This window comes from Xenopus laevis, chromosome 5S (genome assembly GCF_017654675.1).
Source record: "Xenopus laevis strain J_2021 chromosome 5S, Xenopus_laevis_v10.1, whole genome shotgun sequence".
NCBI classification, from domain to species: domain Eukaryota; kingdom Metazoa; phylum Chordata; class Amphibia; order Anura; family Pipidae; genus Xenopus; species Xenopus laevis.
Genome location: NC_054380.1, coordinates 139,345,837 through 139,365,318, shown reverse-complemented (window position 1 = coordinate 139,365,318; position 19,482 = coordinate 139,345,837). Strand labels below are relative to the sequence as shown.

The window sequence follows — 19,482 nt, the reverse complement described above, 5'->3', positions numbered from 1 at the left end:
TTTCTATATATCTGTAACCTTGTTATGAGCTAAGGGGGCCCAGTCTGAAGGTCAGTTAGGGGGAGATTTGGGGTGAGTGCTTATTTGTGCCCTGGGTACCCATGAAACTATAGCAGGGTGACTGTTACCCCAATGTTTTTTATATTTTTGTTTATAATATATATCCCTGTGCCTTTGTAACTATGGAGCACTGAGAGCAGATGTCTGTATGTAAGAACTCTGGGTTTCATTTGGAGGGGTTGAACTTGGCTGACTTTTGACTCTTTTTTTCAGCCCAACTTAATTATGTAATTATGTGTTTTGAGATACTGATTCCCATTAACTCTTTCCCCTCTGTCCAGCAGAGCTGCATTATAAAACGTTACTGTGAGAAGAGGTTTGTGTATGTTTTTATATTCTGTAACCTTATGAGCTAAGGGGGCCCAGTCTGAAGGTCAGTTAGGGGGAGATTTGGGGTGAGTGCTTATTTGTACCCTGGGTACCCCTGGAACTATAGCAGGGTGACACCCCAATGTTTCTATAAATCTGTAACCTTGTTATGAGCTAAGGGGGCCCAGTCTGAAGGTCAGTTAGGGGAAGATTTGGGGTGAGTGTTTATTTGTGTCCTGGGTACCCCTGGAACTATAGCAGGGTGACTGTTACCCCAATGTTTCTATATACTGTATCTGTAACCTTGTTATGAGCTAAGGGGGCCCAGTCTGAAGGTCAGTTAGGGGGAGATTTGGGGTGAGTGCTTATTTGTGCCCTGGGTACCCCTGGAACTATAGCAGGGTGACACCCCAATGTTTCTATATATCTGTAACCTTGTTATGAGCTAAGGGGGCCCAGTCTGAAGGTCAGTTAGGGGGAGATTTGGGGTGAGTGCTTATTTGTACCCTGGGTACCCCTGGAACTATAGCAGGGTGACACCCCAATATTTCTATATATCTGTAACCTTGTTATGAGCTAAGGGGTCCCAGTCTGAAGGTCAGTTAGGGGGAGATTAGGGGTGAGTGCTTATTTGTGCCCTGGGTACCCCTGGAACTATAGCAGGGTGACACCCCAATGTTTCTATATATCTGTAACCTTGTTATGAGCTAAGGGGGCCCAGTCTGAAGGTCAGTTAGGGGGAGATTTGGGGTGAGTGCTTATTTGTACCCTGGGTACCCCTGGAACTATAGCAGGGTGACACCCCAATGTTTCTATATATATGTAACCTTGTTATGAGCTAAGGGGGCCCAGTCTGAAGGTCAGTTAGGGGGAGATTTGGGGTGAGTGCTTATTTGTGCCCTGGGTACCCATGAAACTATAGCAGGGTGACTGTTACCCCAATGTTTTTTATATTTTTGTTTATAATATATATCCCTGTGCCTTTGTAACTATGGAGCACTGAGAGCAGATGTCTGTATGTAAGAACTCTGGGTTTCATTTGGAGGGGTTGAACTTGGCTGACTTTTGACTCTTTTTTTCAGCCCAACTTAATTATGTTATTATGTGTTTTGAGATACTGATTCCCATTAACTCTTTCCCCTCTGTCCAGCAGAGCTGCATTATAAAACGTTACTGTGAGAAGAGGTTTGTGTATGTTTTTATATTCTGTAACCTTATGAGCTAAGGGGGCCCAGTCTGAAGGTCAGTTAGGGGGAGATTTGGGGTGAGTGCTTATTTGTACCCTGGGTACCCTGGAACCTATAGCAGGGTGACACCCCAATGTTTCTATAAATCTGTAACCTTGTTATGAGCTAAGGGGGCCCAGTCTGAAGGTCAGTTAGGGGAAGATTTGGGGTGAGTGTTTATTTGTGTCCTGGGTACCCCTGGAACTATAGCAGGGTGACTGTTACCCCAATGTTTCTATATACTGTATCTGTAACCTTGTTATGAGCTAAGGGGGCCCAGTCTGAAGGTCAGTTAGGGGGAGATTTGGGGTGAGTGCTTATTTGTGCCCTGGGTACCCCTGGAACTATAGCAGGGTGACACCCCAATGTTTCTATATATCTGTAACCTTGTTATGAGCTAAGGGGGCCCAGTCTGAAGGTCAGTTAGGGGGAGATTTGGGGTGAGTGCTTATTTGTACCCTGGGTACCCCTGGAACTATAGCAGGGTGACACCCCAATATTTCTATATATCTGTAACCTTGTTATGAGCTAAGGGGTCCCAGTCTGAAGGTCAGTTAGGGGGAGATTAGGGGTGAGTGCTTATTTGTGCCCTGGGTACCCCTGGAACTATAGCAGGGTGACACCCCAATGTTTCTATATATCTGTAACCTTGTTATGAGCTAAGGGGGCCCAGTCTGAAGGTCAGTTAGGGGGAGATTTGGGGTGAGTGCTTATTTGTACCCTGGGTACCCCTGGAACTATAGCAGGGTGACACCCCAATATTTCTATATATCTGTAACCTTGTTATGAGCTAAGGGGTCCCAGTCTGAAGGTCAGTTAGGGGGAGATTAGGGGTGAGTGATTATTTGTGCCCTGGGTACCCCTGGAACTATAGCAGGGTGACACCCCAATGTTTCTATATATCTGTAACCTTGTTATGAGCTAAGGGGGCCCAGCCTGAAGGTCAGTTAGGGGGAGATTTGGGGTGAGTGATTATTTGTACCCTGGGTACCCCTGGAACTATAGCAGGGTGACTGTTACCCCAATGTTTCTATATATCTGTAACCTTGTTATGAGCTAAGGGGGCCCAGTCTGAAGGTCAGTTAGGGGGAGATTTGGGGTGAGTGATTATTTGTACCCTGGGTACCCCTGGAACTATAGCAGGGTGACTGTTACCCCAATGTTTCTATATATCTGTAACCTTGTTATGAGCTAAGGGGGCCCAGTCTGAAGGTCAGTTAGGGGGAGATTTGGGGTGAGTGCTTATTTGTGCCCTGGGTACCCATGAAACTATAGCAGGGTGACTGTTACCCCAATGTTTTTTATATTTTTGTTTATAATATATATCCCTGTGCCTTTGTAACTATGGAGCACTGAGAGCAGATGTCTGTATGTAAGAACTCTGGGTTTCATTTGGAGGGGTTGAACTTGGCTGACTTTTGACTCTTTTTTTCAGCCCAACTTAATTATGTAATTATGTGTTTTGAGAAACTGATTCCCATTAACTCTTTCCCCTCTGTCCAGCAGAGCTGCATTATAAAACGTTACTGTGAGAAGAGGTTTGTGCCTAAGTATCAGGCAACAATTGGAATCGATTATGGAGTAACGAAGTAAGTTGTGCGTGTATTTGATTGTGTTATGTTTGTAAGGAGAGTAGCATATTGGTTATAGGTTTCCACTGTAACTGAAATTCCTACCCTACACATTACATACAAACACACATCTCTGAGCAGAATTTCTGTGCATATGAATTGGCCAATAGGAGTGACAACTGTCCAGAGCCCCCTCTGAACAAAACTGCGGGTGATTTGCAACAGGAGCAAAATTGTGGGTCACCAGTGATACCCCACCCATGGGTGTAATGACAGGAATTAATTTGATCCACTGGCCACTGTACACGTGGGGCAAATTTGCAACCAAATTTATTCCTGTCACCTCACACATGTGACAGGTGCAATTATAGGGCTTTTCTCTGATATATGAACCAACTCTCCAACTCAAGGCCAGTCAGTCAAGGGGCAACACATGCAAGCCTCAGGAGGTGTAACTTATACTGAGCCCATTAGGGCAAAAAAAACACTGAAGCCCTCTGATTGGTAATGCTGACACCATTCCTGTCAAATATAGAAACCGCATCATTTGAATGTTGAATTGATATATTGTCTCCCAAATCATAAAATATTCTTTGCTCTGTTTTGTTTCCAGGGTGCAGATAAAGGACCGAGAAATAAAAGTCAATATATTCGATATGGCCGGTCATCCCTTCTTCTATGAGGTATGATGAGGGATGTTATCATGGATCTCACTGCTCCTCTTCCTGCTGCCCAAATTGTTCTGCTGTTGCCCCAAAAGGAGCAGTAGAAAGATTAGCATACTCTGTATGGCCCGATCTTGTATCTATCCATTCTGATTGGTCAGATACTAGCTTGGTTGAGCTATGTATGGCTGCCTTTACTCTGATTTTTTCAATTTCTTCTCTGCTAATTAAAAACCTACTGCTCCTTTTTATTTCCCATGGGTGAAAGCAGCTCAAGTCCACACAGCTCAGCATTCATGTGCTTCTCAGTGGGTCTATTCTTCCATGGAACACTGATGAACAGATCAAGTATAGGCCCGCTTCAATGTGCACTTGCTGTGTTGTTGCAAAATAGGAGCGTAGCAGTTCATGTGTTGCATATTTTTGTATGTTTTGTAACAGGTCTTCTTATTCCTCCTAGGTCCGCAACGAGTTCTACAAGGACACACAGGGTGTCATATTGGTGTATGATGTTGGCCAGAAGGAGTCCTTTGAGTCTTTAGATGCCTGGCTAGCCGAGATGAAACAGGAACTTGGTCCTCAAATCAACATTGACAACCTTGACAACATTGTGTTTGCTGTGTGTGCCAATAAGGTATAGATACTTGCAACACAAACTGACGCCACTCATCTTTCTCTGTTTTTCGATGTACAAATCCAGAAGGAGTGTTTCATTGTAACGTGTACTCATAGTACCATGTAATCAGTATTAGTGATTTGCCTTTCAGTTCATCCTTTCTCCAGACTAAAAAGTCTTTATTAAAGGATAAGCAAACCTTAAAAATAAGAGAATGTAAAGTTGATGAGGGGGATATTCTAAGCACTTCTGCAATGTACATTGCAGAAGTGCTTAGAAGATTCTGATGTTCTTCTGCTTAGGAAAGATGTGAGAAAGGTTATCTGAGGTTTCTAAGCAGAAGAACATGGCTTCAAGTCTGTTCGAAGCTTCGGAACTTCAACTTCGACTCCTTTCGTGGCTTCAGGTCTTTTTGCAGCTTTGGGATTTCAACTTAGGCTCCTTTCGTGGCTTCAGGACTTCAACTTAGGCTCCTTTCATGCCTTCTGGTCTTTTCGTAGCTTCAGGACTTCAACTTCGGGCTCCTTTTGTAAATTCGGGTCTTTTTGCAGCTTCGGGATTTCAACTTCAGCTCCTTTCGTGGCTTTGGGTCTTTTTTGGAAAGAACATACCGTACATGTATCCCTTAATATCTTGGAATTAAAAATAAATAATGAATGTATATTGCAGAAGTGCTTAGAATAGCCCCCTCATCAATTTTACATTCACTTATTTTTAAGGTTTACTTATCCTTTAATGACATTATCAGGGCAGCTTAACATCTTTTGAATTGTCACCAATGGTAGTCCAGCCAAAAAAGTATAATATAACATCACAACCTAAGACAATATCGAATATAGCACTACCTAGTGGCACCTCCTTTTCATACAATAATTATGTTGCCATTAGCGGAATTATGCAACGATGTTGAAACCCACTTATCTGGGAATATGTATATTTTACCACAAGGGTATTTATTCTCATACACCACATGTGCATAATCTGCCGGTTGGAATGCAGGTACCTCTCAAAGCCACTCCCCAAAAAAACACTGACTGCGCCCACAACAAGGGTAACTCCTTGATTTATGGGATTTTAAAACATTATATCATGAAGTCATCTCTTCTTCTAGAAAACCCACCCTCATCTTTATTTTTTATCTCCGTTTCATCTAACCTCTGAGTCATGAGCTTGTGACTCGTTACAATTCGGTGACCTTGTAAAAGATTTCTGACAGGGGATGTCATAGGAACAAATATGGAGGCCGCAATGAGGGATACAGAGACAAGTTTGAAATAGATTCTTATTAGCAGATTCTCTCTTCCTTGTCCAAATCATGAACATGGGGAGACATCAATTTAAAAAACAAAAAACCTGCTAAATTTGGATGAACAAAATTATTCTCTAAAAAAAAATCCCTAAACAGGTTGGCGTAGAAAGTGGTGATATTCAGACCCATTGCTTTACCTGTAAGAGGAACTATAGAGAATAAAGACACATTGTAAATTGTCTTGAAATACAGCGGCTTGCATCATAGTGAATTTCAACACAATTTCTCTCTTTAAGGGCAGTGGCACACACTGCTACTGGGGGAGATTAGTCACTCAGCGACAAATCGCCTCTTCTTCGGGTGACTATTCGCAAGCGGGATGGGTCTTGGTTCGCTTCGGCTTTCCAAAGTCGCCTGAAGTGAGGCAACTTTGGGCGACTTCGGAAAACGAATCGATCCGAGTGCCACCCCACCGGTGATTTACAATCTAGCTGGCGGGAAGGCATTTAGGGGTGATTAGTCGCCCGAAGAAGAGCCGATATGTCGCTGGCCGACTAATCTCCCCCAGTAGCAGTGTATGCCACTGCCCTAAAGGAATTGTTCAGCGTAAAAATAGAAACTGGGTAAATAGATAGGATGTGCAAAATAAAAATGTTTCTAATATAATTAGTTAGACAAAAATGTAATGTATAAAGGCTGGAGTGAGTGGATGTGTAACATAATAGCCAGAACACTACTTCCTGCTTTTGAGCTCTCTTGCTTTACACTGACTGGTTACCCTGGTTACCAGGCAGTAACCAATCAGTTACTTGAGGTTGGGGCACATGGGACATAACTGTTGCTTTTGAATCTGAGCTGAATGCTGAGGATCAATTACAAACTCACTGAACAGTTATGTCCCATGTGGCCCCCGTTATAGTCACTGACTAACTCAGAGTTAGAGAGCTGAAAAGCAGGAAGTAGAGTTCTGGCTATTATGTTACACATCCAGTCACTCCAGCCTTTATACATTACATTTTTGCCTAACTAACTATATTAGATACATTTTTTATTTTGCACATCCTATCTACAGTATTTACCCAGTTTTTATTTTTACACTGAACTGTTCCTTTAAATGGGTGGTTCACCTTGAAGCTAACTTTTAGTATGTTATAGAATGGCCACTTCTAAGCATCATTTCAATTGGGTTTTCATTATTATTTTTTTTTATTCTTCTTCTTCTGACTTCTTACTCATCTTTCTATTCAGTCCCTCTCATATTCATATTCCAGTCTCTTATATAACTCAGTGCATGGTTGCTAGGGTAATATGGACCTCAGCAACTGGATTGCTGAACTTGCAAACTGGAGAGCTGCTGCATAAAAAGCTAAATAAAAACAACAAACAATAAAAAATAAAAACCAATTGCAAATTGTCTCAGAATATCCCTCTGCACATCATACAGTTAACTCAAAGGTGAACAATCACTTTTTAGATTTAGATTTTAGATTGCTTTTCGCTAGCACCCTGCAGAATATCTATTGGCTATTCTATATTAGCAGAACATTTTTTAAAATCTTTTGTACCATGAGATATTGATTAGTGAACAGCAGAAGGCTCCCTGCTCACCTAAATTCAGTGTATATTCTGATTCAGGCTCTGGCTGGACTGTAGAGGAACCAGTATTACTGTTGCAGATACGTTTACAGATGTTTCTCTTTATTCCATGTCTTTAACTGTGTGGGAGCTAGCACGCTGGGGTGGCAGTGGCTGTCGGAATTTGTATTTTATGTAAATCACTGGCGGGATGGCACTTGGAACGCTTCGTTTTCCGAAGTCGCCCAAAGTTGCCTCACTGGTCAACTTCAGATGACTTTGGAAAGCAAAAAGGATCCAAGTGCCATCCCGCTGGCTATTTACATTATAGCCGGCTGGAAGGCAGTTCAGGGAGACTAGATGCCCGAAGAAGAAGCGATTTGTCGCTGGGCGACTAATCTCCCAAAATAGCAGCTTGTGTCTGCCAAAATAAAATCCAATACAAATCTCTACACAGTCGCCGACTGCTCTACAGAGAAACAAACAAAGCTGCTTGAGTTCTGCATGACTGGGAAGTAAGGAGGGGGCTCCCCCTGCTGTTCATAAGTATGATTGTTTCCCTGTAGAGCAGTTAGGGACCGTCTGACAATTCCTATCCACAGCAGTAAATGAAGGGAGAATTTCACTGCATACAGTCAGGTTTCTTTTAAAAACAGTACACATTTTTTAATCAAAGTATATTGGAGATAAGTTTCTTTTTCATTAAAGAAAGTAAAAATTGGATTTCATTTTTTTGCCTTCACATGCCCTTTAAATCCTCATTTCAGATTGACAGCACAAAGCACCGGTGCGTGGATGAAAGTGAGGGGAGGCTCTGGTCAGAGAGCAAAGGATTTCTTTATTTTGAAACTTCCGCTCAGAGTGGGGAAGGAATTAATGAGATGTTCCAGGTACCTTCATTTCCCTGCCTTCTGCTCTTTTATATCTTTTAATACATTAAAGCGACATACACTGTGTGCGTTGTGTTGCAAGTGTTGTCCCCACCTCCTTGGAGCAGCCATGGCCATCCATCAAACAATATCAAAATGGCTTAGAGGTTAACTTGTGCTGATATGTTTTATTAAATATTTACATGAAACTAAATATGATATAAATACATTAGTATAATAGAGCATTATTGTATTTGAGGTTGGGTAAAGAGAACCTAACCTCTATTGGATTGGAATCTGCTCTTTATAGAGATTGAAACAGCCAAGTTCAGGGATACATTTTGTGCTAAAAGATAGCTACTACTTGGAAGTTGCTTCACTGTCAAAATGCATTAAAGGATAAGTAAACCTTAAAAATAAGTGATTGTAAAATCGATGAGGGGGCTATTCTAAGCACTTCTGCAATATACATTCATTATTTATTTTGTTTTAATTCCAAGATATTAAGGGATACGTGTGCTGTTAATATGAATGAATTTTGTTACAACAGCGCCGCCTGCTGGTCATTTTCCCACCAGTCTGACCAGCAAGTAGTCAAGGAAGTTGTCAGTAGAAAGAAAGAGGCTGATGTTCTTCTGCTTAGGAAAAAAAATGAGAAACCTCAGATAACTTTTCTCACATCTTTTGTAAGGGTAAGGGCACACCTGGAGATTTGGGGAGATTTATTCGCCCGGCGACTAATCGCCTCTTCTTTGGGGCGACTAATCTCCCTGAACTGCTTCCCTGTGTCTTCCATCTGCTTCAATGAAAAAACGCTTGCGCCATTGCACTCACGGCGCTTCCAATTCCGAAGTCGCCCGAAGTTTACTTGTGAGGAAACTAAAGACGACTTCCGAAATCGAAGCACAGCGAGTGCATTGGTGCAGTCTTTTTTTTCATTGAAGCAGACGGAACACACGGAGAAGCAGTCCGAGGAGATTAGTCGCTCCAAAGATGAGGCGATTAGTCGCCAGGCGACTAAATCTCCCCGAATCTCCAGGTGTGCCCTTACCCTAAGCAGAAGAACATCAGAGCAGACTCTTTCTTTCTCCTGACAACTTTCTTTGATTACTTTGTGGTCAGACTTATCTTTAAGGTTTACTTATCCTTTAAGTGATATCATTTTTTAAAGGTGCAGTGATTCATTATAAACAATTAGCCTTTTTTTTCTTGTTCAGGCCTTTTATTCGTCTATTGTGGATTTATGCGATAACGGTGGGAAGAGGCCAGTGTCAGCCATAAACATTGGCTTCACCAAAGAGCAAGCAGATTCAATACGCAGGATCCGTAATAGCAAGGACAGCTGGGACATGCTGGGGGTGAAGCCAGGGGCCACAAGGTAAAATCTGTTGTTCAACAGTAGGATGCAGGCCCGGACTGGCAATCTGTGGGTTCTGGCAAATGCCAGAAGGGCTGCCATAAGGTGCCATAGAAAGTCAGTATTTAGTGGGCTGGTGGGGGCTGTTTGGGCCTCTATGTGGGCTGATTGGGCCTCTGTGTATCTGAAATGCCAGGGCCTATTTTAATTCTCAGTCCGGACCTGGTAGGATGTAAGGGTTATGTTCTGCGGCAAGTTTGCCCTTGCCTTTTTGTAACCCCCAGCAACCAATCAGATCTTGTAGTATGTTTGCAGTAGCTGCATTAGACCTATTAAAGCTGACTGTTATCTAAGGGTCTTAGGAAAAAGTGCATGGTTGTCCCTAACACTGGGCCGTTCCACATGCAGAACAGTTTTCAGTATTTAACACAGTAGTACAGAAACCACACACAACAGATTAAGTACATAACACAATAACACTGATACCTCACACACACAATAGATTCAGTGTTTAAGGCCAGTGCCAGATGAAGTGGACCCCGGCTGTGCCCCAAAATCTGAATGGAGAGTGGCGGAATTTCACTCTAGCGGACTGTGGAGATCTCTACCTTCACTCTTTGATAAATATGCCCCAATGTGTCTGAGTACAGGCAGAAGGAGAGCTGCGGAGGAGCAGATTCACAGGCCGCATTTTCTGAGATCCCACTTGTGTGGCCCTAGCGTGGAGCAGTACCTCTCAAACCACAGACACAACAGTTACAGTTCCTTACACAATACCACTGACACCACACAATACATTCAGTACCTAACACAATACCACTAATTCCACAGACACAGATTCAGTAACAAAGGCAGACCCCTTTATATCACACATACCACGGAATTAATGCACCGTACCACTGGTACCAGGCAAGAACAGAATTTGGTACCTATCATAGTATCACTGTTATTACATGCAGATGCACCTAGAGGTGGCCATAGACCTAGCGATTGCCAAACGAGCGGATCTCTCCCTGATATGCCCACATTGAAGTGGGCGATATCGGGCTGATCCGATCGTCGGGCCTAGGGCGATACGGGTGGTCGGATCGCGGGACCGCATAGACACACAGATGCGTCCGCGATCCGATGGGATTTTTTAACCTGCCCGATCTAGATCTGCCTAATTTTCGAACAGATCTTGATCGGGAAAGCCCGTCGGATGGCCCCACACAATAAGCTGCAGACTCTGTCTTTCGGCAGCTTTTATTGGCCCGTGTAACATTGGGGGCCTTAAGATGGTACCACTGATTTCACACACACTCTGTGCATGTTGTGCAGAGTGTAGTTAGTAGGGGGCTCAGTTGCACCACTGGCTCATTAATTAATTATAAACCCTTCTGAGATCACTCTGCCCAGTTCAGCACTGGCACCGCAGTTTCCCCCGACACTGAGATTCTGTTTTTCATCTTCTAAATCTTCCTTCCGTGCTTTGCAGGGACGAAGTGAATAAAGCCTACCGTAAACTCGCCGTGCTCCTTCACCCGGACAAATGCGTGGCCCCCGGCAGCGAGGACGCCTTTAAAGCAGTTGTGAATGCACGGACAGCCCTGCTCAAGAACATTAAATAGAGGCGGGACTTGAGCTCTCCATTCTCCGGCATCCGTTACACACTCTGGCGTGAGGTCAGGCTAAAAAAAAAAAAATCAATTCTCATTTCTGAATGGAATGGTTTTGTCCTGCAGGCACATCCATTACTGTCTGCGGGGGAGAAGACTGGAACGTGCCATCCCTTGTGTTAAGCACACTGACTCTTCCTAATCCTCTGGGGCACCAGCACTAATTTATACATGATTTAGTGCACATTCAGCACCATCGCTCCACACTCCCATTCCTCTGTATTATGCACATTGCCTTTGTACACTGTCTTCCTAGGTTGATCTGTATGCAGCATTCCTTGTAGTACAATCTATTGGGCTTTATGCAGGCAGGAGGACGGAGATTAATCAGGCCATGTATATACCGAGAAAAATGATATGTATGATTGGCTGCACAATGCTGTGCCATTGGCCAGTGCCCCATGAGTATAGAGCAGCCTTAAACACCCCTAAATTCATTGCAATTTTTAACAGTTAGAGGCACAAGTTATATTTCTAATTCATGTAAGTTTTTAAAAACTCCCCTAAGCTCCCATACATTTGAATCTAATTCGATTCGAATGTTAAAAAAAACTCTGCCAGGAAGGCTGCAAACAACTCAAAATTGACCAGCCTAGAATTAGCCAAGAGGCACTTCAAAAGTAGCCCAATATGTGCAGTGAAAAATAAATGAATATATGTGTAAATACGCCTTTTTCTAATTTTCACTCTTTCGCAAATGTTTCTATGAAGCAAAATGGGACAGATTCACCCGTCACCAAGGCAGTAGCTACATAGGGGGGCCCAGGAGGTATAGGGGCCCCATAAGGCTCTAATTCATATACAATTTTAATAAACATTGGTATAACAGCTCAACCTCTAGACATTTTGGTGGCCAGCAGATTTTTTCCCCAAAATTATCTGAAATTGAGGAAAGCCACCAGAAAATACGAGAATGGTGTCGGGATACCGGAGCCCAAAATCTGGTAACTCACAACTTCTACCCAGTTCAGTCCCATTGCATGCTGGGTATTGTAGTCTTACATTAAACTTGGCATTCGGGGGGGGCGGAGCCGCATGCCGAGCGGGTAGGCAGCGTGTGAGGCGAGCTCCGCAAAAATAATCCTGTAAGCCCATAACTGACCCACAACAGGATACTTACCTGAAGCCAGGAAGGGTTGCGGACTTGGTGGCAGACACAGGCGCTACTATGAGGAGGAGCAGTCAGCAGCAAAGTCAGCGGGTCCGTGCTGACACCGCTGCAAAGCTAGAACAGTATGTGCGCAGCCCCAGGCAAGATGGCGCCCGTGCGGCTGCTACTTCCTCCCCTCCACAGGAATACCCGCCCGCACCGGAGCGCAGCAGTGTAAGCTGCACAAATAACCCTGCTACACAGAAAGGGGCAGGGGGGCGAAACGCCCCGAAAACAAGGCTGGGGACTATACTGGAGCCAGAGATGAGTACTGGGGGCCTGAATAAAGATGGCGCCTGCACCCCCCCCCCACCCCTCCCGAACAGCTCCAACCGATCGGGGAAGAAACTCAGATCACAGCTGCCCCAACTATACAAGATGTCCTTGCAGCAATAACTACCTGCCAGGCTTCGCTGACAGCAACTTTTACCACCAAAATCGAGGAAGTGAAGGTGAAACTGTCGCTACTAAAGCAGGATGTGCAGGTTATTCGAGAACGAACAGGAGCTGTGGAAGAAAGGGTGAGTGCCCTGGAAGATCGTACTGCCCCGCTGCCTAGTGAAATGACCGAGCTGTGCAAACTCATGAAACAGGCGACTGACCGTATGGAAGACATGGAAAACCGTCAAAGACGCTCCAATGTCAGAGTGGTGGGTCTACCTGAGAAATGTGAAGGTCAAAACCCAGAACTTTTCACGGAGCAGTGGATGAAAGAAATGCTTGGGAAAGAGATATTTTCACAGCAGTTTGTGGTTGAGAGGGCCCACAGGGTGCCTACACGCGCCCTTCCTCCTGGAGCCCCTCCGAGACCTTTCCTCATTAAGCTGTTAAACTACCGGGACAGAGACACGGCGCTCAAAGCTGCACGGGGCAAAGGTGACATCTACTACCAAGGGGCCCGTGTATCATTTTATCCGGACTACTCAGCAGCCCTGCAACGCCAGCGTAGTACATTCATCGGTGTCAAGAAGCGCCTACGTGAGATGGGGATTGCATACAGTATGATCTACCCTGCCAAGCTGCGGATCATGGAAGGTGGGAGAGTACAATTTTTTGACCAACCGGGGAACGTCCAACATTGGCTGGATACCCGTCCAAGTGCACAGATGCGTAGCCCTCCTCGGCAGCAAAGAAGCCCGCCCCGCCAGGTGTGAAGAAGCGAGGATTCAGCCTGATCTAGGGGTACCGTATGTACTACACCTTGAAAACCCCCATTTAATAGGAAGTTTTGGAGTCCTGCGGACTTACACCGGGCTGGGTTGGCCCTTTATTTGTATTTTGACCTCCCGGGGTACTGCAACCGGTTTTGTGTTTCAGCTGGGCCAACTAGGTCCTAATGTTAATTGATATACACAGAGCTAATACACAATGGGACTGTTCAGCCTGATCAAGAGATACTGGAACTACCATACCTTGATGACCCCCACTTTATAGGAAGGGCTGGAGTCCGACGGGTACTGTGCAGGGACAGCCCATTGATTACATTCTGGCTACTAGGAGTGTTTGGAGCAATTTGGGTGCTTAAAATGGGCCGGACATGTCCTAATGACAAAGGCTGTACACAATCTATACCCCTACTCTACATACCCCCCACATACAGGGTCAGTTCACTTTACTTTTCTCTGCTTTGCGGAGCTGGCCCCGGGCTGCTACGTGATAGCATTGTGACATTTCATACTCTTCGTGAGATAAAGAGGAGGAATTGATAGTCAATAGTTTTTTTGAACTCAGTGACTGCGGATGGACTAGTTTTTTTTTTTTTTTTTGGTTCAAGTTGTGAGCTCTTGCTCTATAAAGGTGTTTCGGGAAAGATGTATCTCCTAAGTTACAGGGTGGGGATACCGGGAGGGGGGAATATGTTGGGAAATGTTATCTCTATTCTGTGTCTTTCTATTCTGACTTTCCTTTCTTTCTGTGCTAAATGGGAGCCACATATGTGCTGGTTTTATGCGCTTTTTATATGTCTACTGTGTTGAGAAAATACTGGGCCTTACACCTTTTGGGAGGTGGCCAGTGGCCACCCCCCTCATACATATGTTAAACAAGGGTAATGGCAGTACAACAAAAATTTAACGTGATGTCATGGAATGTCAGGGGTTTAAATGATAAGATCAAACGGTCGGTGGTGTTGGAACAAATAAAGAAAGCAAAGGCAGACCTTATTATGTTGCAGGAAACCCATCTGGTGGGTCAGAAGGTTAAGGCCCTAAAGAGGTTCTGGGTTGCAACTGTATACCATGCAGAGTTTTCCAATTACTCAAGGGGTGTGGCCATATTGATTAGAAAAACTCTTAACTTTACGTTTGATAGGATCATAACGGATAGATTGGGGAGGTTTATAATATTGAAAGGCCTAGTAGACGGCACCACGTTTATATTCGTTAATGTCTACCTTCCGCCACCTGCAGATCTACAGATTCTTAACGCGATCCTACAAAAGGTAGCTGGCATGGGAAGCTTCCCTATGATATGGGCAGGGGACTTTAACATGGTTCCAGACCCAGGGATGGACAGATTGAGGCCTGTTGCGAGTGACAACCGAAACTTTGCAAACTGGATAGAAACTACTGGCCTCACTGATGCCTGGAGATGGAGAAATCCACATCTCCAACAATTTTCGTGTTACACTACTTCCTCTTCGGCGCTGTCCAGGATCGACATCATCCTGGTCAGTGCCGAAGTGTTACAGGCCCTGGAACATGTTTATTTTTCCACACGAGTGTGCTCTGACCACTCCCCAGTGATACTGACATTGGCAGGAAGGGATTCTGGGGCTACTAGAAACTGGAGACTCCCCCCTAAGTGGATCTCCAACGCTAAAGTGGGGGAGATGTACGTCCCAACGCTGGAGGCCTACTGGCAGAACAATCTAGGTAGTGCCTCTGCGAATATTGTCTGGGACGCATGTAAAGCCCACACAAGAGTTACCTATATTTCTCTTATATCATCTGTAAGGAGGGAGCAGGATGCCAGCCTTGACCTGGCCAGGGCGGAACTAGAAACCCTTGAGTCTGATCTAATAGCCCATCCCTCAGAAAGTACCGAACAGGAGCATGCAGCAGCCCAAAGACGTGTAAATCTACTGCTCATTGATAAAGCCTCCCAGAGAGAAACTTACAGGAAAGCAATGTGGTTTGATAAGGGGGATAAGAATGGGAAACTGCTTGCCCTGTTAGCAAAGGGAGATGTCCCACATACCGTTGTTTAGGGAATCAAAGGGGAAGATGATGTATTGATCACTGATAGACCCCAGGTGGTTAATAGGTTCCATCAATATTTTCAAAGTAGTTATGCTGCCCCTCCACCACCCTCATTCCAGAACCTTAATGAATACGTAGACAGGATAATGCTTCCACGCCTTGACCAACCACAGGTAGGGGAGTTAGAACTGGACATGTCTGAGGAGGAAATAACTAAGGCTATTGCTGACATGCCCGCTGGCAGGTCACCTGGACCAGATGGTATTCCAGCAGAATGGTATAAACGTCATGTTGAGATTCTGGCCCCTAAACTTTGCACACTCTTTAATAGGACGTCGCTGGACACCCCGCTACCAGACTCTTGTTATTTGGCCCACATAACTCTGATCCCCAAAGCTGGCAAACCACTTGATAGGTGTGATTCTTACCGTCCCATCTCTTTGCTGAATTGCGACATTAAAATTTTTGCAAAGGTGTTGGCAAACAGGGTCAAAAATATAATTACTAAATTGGTGCACCCAGATCAAACGGGGTTCATGCCGAACAAGGCCACGGACATAAATATTCGGAGACTGCTTAATAATTTGGCTCTTGACCACACTAATAGCAAGACCAGAATAGTGGTGTCCTTGGACACGGCAAAGGCGTTTGATACGGTGTCCTGGGAGTACCTTTGGGAAGTCTTAAGCAGGTTCGGTTTTGGACAACGTTTTCTAGGGTGGATAAAGGCAATATATTATAAGCCGGGAGCCAGAGTGTTAGTGAACGGCCTACTCACGGATGAAATACGGCTGGAGCGGGGAACGAGACAGGGTTGCCCCCTCTCCCCACTGTTGTTCGCCCTAGCAATAGAGCCGCTGGCGGTGAAATTAAGGGAAGCCCAAGAGGTGGAAGGGCTGGCAGTAGGTAATATTATTGAAAAGTTGTCATTGTATGCTGATGACATGCTCCTATATCTGGCTAACCCTGACAAAGCCTTAGAGACAGCCCTGAACCTCATAGAGGAATTTGGGAAGTTCTCTGGTCTTTGTGTCAATAGAGCGAAATCAGTGATATTTCCAATAGATCCGTTGCCCACTGGCTCACCATTGCAAATTCACCACTTACAAGTAGTACAGTCTTTTACATACTTGGGAATAAAAATTCACATTAACTATAAGAAATTTGAAGAACATAACTTGACCCCTATTGTGGATGCCTTGAAGGCCAAGACCGAGGTCTGGCAGCAGTTGCCCCTTTCACCCCCGGGCAGGATCAACCTGTTCAAAATGGTGTTCCTGCCCAAATTCTTGTATGTATTCCACAACTCGCCTATTTTACCACGAAACCAATGGTTTAAATATATTGATGCAATATTGAGGAGGTTCATATGGGCGGGGGAGCACCCACGTTTGAATTTTAATACATTGCAGGCCCCAGTGACTGGTGGGGGGCTAGCACTCCCCAACCTCAAGTTATATTTTCTGGCCAGCCAATTAACGTATGCGCATTGGTGGTTTGTACCTCAAATTGATAATCTCTCCACTACACTGGAGGCCGCTGGCATGGGGTATTGGGAAGCGCTGTCCAAGCTGCCATATAGGGGTCCCACGGAGTATTACAAACTAACAACACCGATGGCCACAGTGGCTGAGGCATTTAAGCGAGGTCTCTAACATGCTCGCAAGGGGAGGCCAGTGTGGTCCCCCTGGACCCCATTATGGGGTAATGGTACTCTCCCGCACCTAAGTTCTATACCTGATATTAACGCCTGGGCTATTAAGGGAGTAAAGACGCTAGGGGTTATTGTAGAGAATGGTGACATAAAGGGGTTTCAGAGCCTAAAAGAGGAATTCCAGTTACCCAACTCCATGCTCTTTAGATATTTGCAGCTAAGACATGCATTCAGAATGCAATTTCCCATACAACCCATTGAAATGGTGGTCACTACACTGGAGAAATACCTACGAAAGGTGGATCTCAAAAAACCGACATCATGGTTCTATACAATATTGTGCCAAGCCTCCCCAGACCCCCTAGCTAAGGCAAAAGAGAAATGGGTTGGGGATATTCCGGAACTGGAGGACGGAATGTGGGAGGATGCACTGAAGCAGATTCCGGACATTACAATGTCAATTAGAGACAGATATATCCAGGCCAAATTCCTTAACAGAGTTTATCTTACCCCCCACAGACTTGCTAGGATATATCCTTCGACCCCAGACCACTGTGTTAAATGTACACAAGAGGTTGGCACATTTTTGCATGTATTCTGGACATGCCCGCATATCCAGAGGTATTGGGGGGAGGTTTTACAATACATATCTGATGCATTGGGTGTCCCATGTATTAAAAACCCACTGATATGCCTCTTGGGGGTGGTGGACGATCTAGGGCTGCAAGTGGGAATCAAACTATGCTATCTACAATTGCTATACTATGCAAAGAAAGCCATTTTGCTTCAATGGAAGTCCACGGCTCCCCCAACACTAGCCTTTTGGCGTAGACTGGTTAATGACACCCTCCCAAACCAAAAACTGACGTACATTGCCCGGGGATGCCCCCAAAAATTTGAGAAGGTTTGGGCTCAGTGGCTGACCTTGGAGGACTCTAGAAAGGATCCTACAGTGTAATGTGATCACCCTTGGCACAAGAGTGCGGAAGTAAAACGCAGGTAGACTAAGGTGATAACAAGATAAATTTATTGATACAGCATTTGTATTTTATTGGCTTGCAATGTCGGCTTCTCTGTCTTCTTTCTTTCCTCCTTTTTCTCTCTTCTCTTTCTCAAATGTGTGTTCTTGAAAAATGAAAAATAAAAACTTTTAAAAAAAAAAAACTTGGCATTCGGCAAATTTTTAAACAAAAACTGCATTACCCAACATGCACTGGGAGACGCAGTCTTGGCACATTTGGGCAAAAAAAAACTTTGGCTGGTTTCTAAAGTACAAAACAGCCAAAGGCGCAAAAAGTAGCTCAAATCCGTACATTGGCTAGTTTGTACTTTCAAAACCCGCTTGGGCTTTAAATGAAATAAAACCGCCAACCTGGTAACCCTGATTACAGGCCACACGTCAATGTCGGAATCTAACCATATACTGACTTTTGTAAATATACATTGTATCAGATTTAAATGTACTATTCCATGTTACACATTACAATCCAGCCACAGAACTGACATTTACAAACAGGTAATAGATAAAATATATATGTTTAAAGTTGCAGTTTGTGTACAGACACATGCTCAAGATGTGCAGGCGGTCATAAAAATGTGTTGTGTTCACGCCTTGAAAACCTAAAATAAGTTATAACCCCTCTTACTAGCAGCCTGAGTGACCATGTTCTGTGTTACCTGTGTGCCTGTCTATTCTTTTAAGCTTCTGTCTCTGCACAGGAACACTGTCTTTGCTTCAATTAGTATTTACAGTCATATGAAAAAGTTTGGGAACCCCTCTTAATTCTTTGGAGTTTTCTTAATCACTGGCTGAGCTTTCAAAGTAGCAACTTCCTTTTAATATATAACTTGCCTTATGGAAACAGTAGTATTTCAGCAGTGACAAAGTTTATTGGATTAACAGAAAATATGCAATATGCATCATAACTAAATTAGACAGGTGCATAAATTTGGGCACCCCAACAGAGATATTCCATCAATACTTAGTTACAAATGTAACAGCCTCTAGACGCCTCCTATAGCCTTTGATGAGAGTCTGGATTCTGGATGTGGCTATTTTTGTCCAATCTCCAGGTGTTTATTTTTTTGGAATGCCGTGTTCTTCTTCCACCATCCAAAGCACTTTTTGTTATGAGCAAATAACTCAATTTTTGTCTCATCAGTCCAAAGCACTTTGTTCCAAAATGACTGTGTCTTGTGTAAATGAGCTTTTCCATACAACAAGCGAGTGTGTTTGTGTGAGTGCAGAAAGGGCTTCTCATCCCCCTGCCATACACATGGTCTTTGTGCAAATTGTGCTGAATTGTAGAACGATGTACAGATA

General features: G+C 44.2%; 1 protein-coding gene across 6 annotated transcripts in view; it reads left to right on the top strand.

The window, feature by feature from the left end:
• Positions 1–11,820, top strand: part of dnajc27.S (DnaJ heat shock protein family (Hsp40) member C27 S homeolog) — a 16,391-nt gene extending 4,571 nt beyond the window's left edge. For 4 of the 6 annotated variants that reach the window (XM_018264542.2, XM_018264540.2, XM_018264541.2 and 1 more), the window contains 6 exons: positions 3,099–3,184; positions 3,780–3,849; positions 4,292–4,465; positions 8,039–8,161; positions 9,358–9,518; positions 10,975–11,820. In XM_018264542.2, the coding sequence (XP_018120031.1) occupies positions 3,099–3,184; positions 3,780–3,849; positions 4,292–4,465; positions 8,039–8,161; positions 9,358–9,518; positions 10,975–11,107 (747 nt within the window). In that variant the 3' untranslated portion in view covers positions 11,108–11,820. 6 annotated transcript variants of the gene reach the window in all.
• Positions 11,821–19,482: the final 7,662 nt, after the last annotated feature.